This window comes from Oncorhynchus clarkii, chromosome 2, assembly GCF_045791955.1.
Source record: "Oncorhynchus clarkii lewisi isolate Uvic-CL-2024 chromosome 2, UVic_Ocla_1.0, whole genome shotgun sequence".
NCBI classification, from domain to species: domain Eukaryota; kingdom Metazoa; phylum Chordata; class Actinopteri; order Salmoniformes; family Salmonidae; genus Oncorhynchus; species Oncorhynchus clarkii.
The window spans coordinates 21,342,315-21,348,314 of record NC_092148.1 but is presented as its reverse complement, the minus strand read 5'-3'; the positions used below and the strand labels follow the sequence as shown (position 1 = coordinate 21,348,314).

General features: G+C 46.1%; 1 protein-coding gene across 1 annotated transcript in view; it reads left to right on the top strand.

Moving 5' to 3' along the window:
• LOC139424179 (regulating synaptic membrane exocytosis protein 2-like) overlaps positions 1 to 6,000 on the top strand; it is a 208,372-nt gene that overhangs the window by 97,096 nt on the left and 105,276 nt on the right. Inside the window, exon 5 of the mRNA XM_071175864.1 lies at positions 1,088 to 2,034. Coding sequence (XP_071031965.1) covers positions 1,088 to 2,034 — 947 coding nt within the window. The remainder of the gene's footprint in view (positions 1 to 1,087; positions 2,035 to 6,000) is intronic.

Here is a 6,000-nt window from a genome sequence, read left to right as displayed (position 1 = left end):
ATTTATCATAGCACAGACTCTCTCTCTCTCTTTGTCTCTCTCTTTCTCTCCCTCTCTCATTCGCACACGTACATACGTGCGCACGCACGCACGCACGTGCACACACACACAAACACACTTTTAATTTGAAAACACAAACGGGCCGTACTCAGGGAACGTCTGCCGTTAATCATGTGCCATCTAGCTGTTTGAAATGCATTGCAATAATCATCATTTATCCGCTTTACACCAACACAGTAATCAGATGGAATGAACATGAAGATGAAAGATGACCTATAGTATCCACATAGTAAACAAGAGGAAATGGAAACATATTATAGATCAATAGATAATAGTGTACCGGTAGAATATCATGTTGAATGTATTTGTACATGTATTTGGATTTGTGACTCTTTACAGAAATAACATCAGTTGAATGTTAACATCAGGTGAAACTATTTCCTGTTTTGAGAGTTTTTTAAAGGCTGCTTGGTTTCTGAAAAGTGACTTGCCTTTTCAGGGATATCTTGTCTTTGGGTCTGGCTGCCATCTTAGGGCTCCTAGATATATTTTTAATGAAGAGAGTCAAAGAAGTGCAGGAGTCTTCTTCCCAAATCTCCAGCTCCAAACCCCCCAGCTCCAAACCCCCCCAGCTCCAGCCCTGTTATGTGACAGCTACTGTAGCTAAGCCTTTCATCAGCCGTCTGAGGCCCACGCAGTGTGGAGTGTATACACACACACACACACACACACACACACACACACACACACACACACACACACACACACACACACACACACACACACACACACACACACACACACACGCACACGCACACGCACACGCACACACACGCACACTGGTGGCTACCCTGTCTAGGGAACTGCTATGTTTGGAGTGGGTTTAGTAGGCAGGTAAGCAGAGCAGAAAGCCCTGTAGATCTTTCATTCTAAGCATCATTGAGTTTTTATACTGGTTATATAATGATACTCAAGCTCAGTGTGATTCTATAATATAATATACAGCCTTTTAAAACCCTCTTCTGACTCAGAGAATTTTCATTCCTACTTGACCCACTCACTAACAGTCTCTTTCTTTGACGGACAGGAAACGAAGCCCATCAGCATCTAGGGATACAAACCAAAAATACGACCAAAGGGAGGAGCGGGGTCAGTATGCCCCGGGGGACGGCACCATGCCCAGATCACCGTCCGACTACGGGGATGGGGACCCTCGGCGTGGGGCCCCACGGAGGTACCAAGACGCTGAGGCGGCGCGGGGGGAGTACCGTGGTGGGCGTGGCCGCTGGCGCTCCCAGGAGGACTACCCTCTGGACCAGGACGGGCCCTACCCTCTAGACGGGCCCTACCCTCTAGACGGGCAGCCCAGTGAGTATGAGCTGCAGCGCCAGCGCCAGGAGGAGTACCAGACACGCTACCGCTCCGACCCCAACCTGGCCCGTTACCCCGTCAAGCCCCAGCCCTACGAGGAGCAGATGAGGATGCATGCTGAGGTGGGCCGGGCCAGGCACGAGAGGCGCCACAGTGATGTGTCTCTGGCCTACACGGAGCAAGACGAGCCACAGGGACCAATCCGCCTGTCCAGACAGCACCTGACCGAGCGCCGGCCGCCCATGGTGGGCCAACGCTCCTACTCCATGGACAGAAACTCCCCCACCCCTGGAGGCCACCACCGGACCTCCAACCACAGCCCCCCCACCCCACACCGCAGCCCCGTGCTGGGGGACAGGTCAGGGGACATGAGGCGGGGGCCAGGGGAGCCAATAGGGTTCAGGGGTCATGATTATCTGGACCCCAGCTCTGCAGTCAGGAAGACCAAGAGGGAGAAGATGGACACCATGTTGAGGAACGACTCTCTGAGCTCTGACCAGTCCGAATCCATCAGGCCGCCGCCACCAAAGCCCCACAAAACCAAAAAGGGGGGTAAGATGCGGCAAGTGTCCCTGAGCAGCTCGGAGGAGGAACTGGCCACCACGCCGGAGTACACCAGCTGTGAGGACGTGGAGATAGAGAGTGAGTCTGTCAGTGAGAAAGGTAGGAACACTCTTCCTCCTGCTCTCTCTCGTTCTACTCTCATACTGTACACTAGGGGGGCAATCTGAATAGGCAACCTATTCCCTATAGTGCACTACTTTGTAGGGCTCTCTCTTTTACTAGGGGAAAATCTGAAAAGGCAACCCATTCCCTAGATAGTATTGCTCTATATAGGGAATATACTTTTGGCTCTGGCCAAAAATCGTGCACTATATAGGGAATAGACTGTCATTTGGGAAGCACTGTGTTATGTCAGGGATAGTCAAATCACCTTTGCATTATTCATTGGGAAGTGTATTCAGTGTCACTGTCAGCTCATGTTGAACATGTTTATTGACTAATTACCACTGTTCCATATTCAGTGAGTTAGTGGTACGACAGTAGTCTGCTAGCTCCATATGTTCAGTACAGAGGACTGAGTGCCATTGATGAGTAAAGAGCACCATACCATCACAACTCTCTTCTCAGTTGCCCTTAATTAAATGAAAGAAACTACAACGTTTATCCATGAAAACAATACCAGATGTTCTGTATATGTTCTGTATTGTCAGGCTTGCATAACTAAAGTGACTATCTGATTTTGGTTTTAGGGAGCGCAGTCAGTGTAAGTGAATACATGTGTTTTAATGTAGGCCTCGTGGTCTCATTTATAATAATAGACTAGACTAGTGAGTAGACTAATAGTAGACTATGATAGGAATTTGATCTTATTAATGAGCCGTCACTTAAAAACTAACCTTTTATTCCCTCACAGTCTATGGTCTGTCTGTGTCTTTGTTACGTGATCTGACCTGTTTTGTGTGTGAGTGTGTGTGTGTCAAGTCTATTCTACACTGTACAGCACATATGTCAGAGTCAAGGCCCGCGGGCCACATCCGGCCCGCAAGAAGGTTTTTTACGGCCCCTGGGATGATCTTGATTTATTATTAGAACCGGCCCGCAGCAAGCCGGCAGCCCGCAGATCTTTTACACGCACCAATACTACATTTCCCACAATGCAAAGGTGACGCACCGAGCAGTAGGCTGCTTCATTTCAATATTTATTGGCACAGCAGTCGTCAGCATCACAGTAAAATTAACTTTCAGATACCCATCAAAAATGGCAAAACGGAAGGTGGATACTGAGACCGGGGGTTTCAAACAAGGTGGGAGTCGGAGTATATGTTCACGAAGGTAGCTGGAAAACCTGTGTGTCTTCTGTGTGGAGAAAGTGTGGCGGTACTGAAAGAGTATAATCTGAGACGACATTATGAAACGAAACACGCGGACAAAAACAAGAATATGGACATGGAACAAAGGCTACAAAAGGCAGAGGAATTAAAACGAGGCCTCAAATCTCGACAGGCTCTGTTCAAAAAAGCCAAATCACAAGGCCAGGCTGCTGTCAAGGCCAGTTTTATTTTGGCAGAAGAGATCGCTAAATCAGCCCGGCCATTTACGGAGGGGGATTTCATCAAAAACTGCATGATTAAAGTTTGTGACGAAGTTTGCCCAGAAAAAAGGCAACTCTTTTTAAATGTGAGTCTGAGCAGAAACACCATTGCCGAGAGAGTAGACCAGTTGTCCATCAATCTAAAAGAGCAGCTTGTGAAAAAGGGAAAAGATTTTATTGCATATTCCTTGGCTGTGGATGAGAGCACCGACATTTCTGACATTGCCCAGTTGTCAATTTTCATCCGCGGAGTGGACTCCAACCTAAGCGTGACAGAGGAGTTTTTGGCTTTACGTCCTATGCATGGCACAACTACGGGGCATGATTTGTATGAAGAGGTGTCAAGATGTGTAAATGAGATGGAGCTGCCTTGGGAAAAACTCGTGGGTTTGACAACCGACGGAGCACCTGCGATGTGTGGACACAGGAGCGGACTGGTGGCGAAGATACGGGAAAAGATGCAAGAGGAAAACGCGACAGGTGAGCTGACAGCTTATCATTGTATCATACACCAGGAAGCGTTGTGCGGTAAAGCCTTGAAAATGGAGCATGTAATGAGCATCATCACGCGCACAGTTAACTTTATCAGAGCCAAAGGTTTGAATCACCGCCAGTTCAAGGCATTTCTGACGGAGTTAGAAACGGAGCATGGTGATTTGCCTTATCACACAGAGGTGCGATGGCTAAGCCAGGGAAAGGTGCTTCAAAGATGTTTCGAGCTTCGTGAGGAGATTTGTCTGTTCTTGGACAGCAAAGGGAAAGACACAACACAACTCCGAGACGAAATGTTTCTGTGTGAAATGGCTTTTCTGTGTGACATTACGAGTCATCTGAATGCAATAAACTTGCAGCTGCAGGGTCGGGATCGTGTCATCTCTGATATGTACAGTACAGTGAAGGCATTTAAAACCAAACTGACTCTGTGGGAGACGCAGATGCGGAAAGAAAATTTGAGCCACTTTCCCAGCTGCCAGACCATGAAAGAGAAGCTCTCTACCAGTGCGTTCCCGAGCACACAGTTGGCTGATAAAATAGGTATGCTTGCCGCTGACTTTCGACGCCGATTTGCTGACTTTGAAGCACAAAAAAGCAGGTTGGAACTGCTCGGTAACCCATTTGCTGTTGACGTGGAAAGCTCACCACCAAACCTCCAAATGGAGTTGATTGACCTCCAATGCAATGATGCACTGAGGGCAAAATATGCGGCAGTGGGTGCTGCGGAGTTCGCCCGTTTCCTCCCCGGCACAATGCCCCAGCTGCGCATCCAGGCTGCTCAAACGTTGTCTATGTTTGGCAGCACATACCTGTGTGAACAACTGTTTTCTTTGATGAACCTGAACAAAACATCACACAGAAGTCGACTTACTGCTGAACACCTCCACTCAATTCTGAGGATTTCTTCAGCTCAGAGCCTTACCCCGAACATTGATGAACTTGTGGAAAAGATGGGACACCACCAAGTATCACCCTCAACCTCAAACAAGTGAACATTACTGTGCAATCACATATTTAGAGTTTTTACTCAGTTCAAGTTTAAAAGTTAAAATTTAATATTTGTTTTCACTGCATGTTACTTCTCCTTAAACAAAGTGTTGTTTTTGATTAATAGATTTTTGCACTTTATTTTTTTGTATTTCAATCCAATTATATTTTAAAAATATTTCAGTTGAGTGGATGATAGAAAATTGCTATTATTGTTTTTTCTTTGAAGTAAATTTAGCCCACTTTTGCTAAAATAGAAAATATAGTCTACTGATGGTGCCTTGAATACCGGTTTCTTTCATTTAATGTTCATGTTATGGGGATATTTATATAAAGGAAATTTGTCTTTTGTGTCTGTTGAAAATTAAAGATTACTGACAGAGCCATAAGAAAATATTGCTTTATTTATCTGATCATATTGTAATATATTTGTTAGGTTTTCAGTAGGTTCAATTAGGTTCACTAGACTATATGCGTCATTTAAAATTTTTTCAATGAACATTCGAACAGTCCGGCCCTCGTCTTGTAGCTGATTTTTTTATTTGGCCCTCCGTCCATTTGACTTTGACACCCCTGCTGTACAGCAACTGTGTGGAGGGAGCTTATTATGTCGACAGGGCATAATAAATGGCATGTAAATGTCTATGCAAGAGTGTGTGTGTGTGTGTGTGTTGGGCTGCTGCTCTAGATACCTTATCCTGTCTCTGTCCTCCTGTAGCACACATTGCAGGGCCTGGCTACCACTTCTGTTTCACACATTCAATCTGATGTAATGGACTCTATATTATATAACATAGATAGAGGGAGAGATCGAGAGATAGCGAGAGGAGAGATGAGAAGGAGAAAGAAACAGATGGAAAGGAGAGAGGAGAGAGATAAAGAGAGGAGAGAGAAAGGAAGGAAGGTGATGATATATGTAATTGTAGTCTGATTCTGTACTTTTATGGTGGCACACGCACGCACGCACGCACGCACTCACACACACAAACACACACACTTCGAAAAACTGTCCCAAAGTGTGTGTGCGTGCGTGTGTGCTTGCGTGTGTGTGT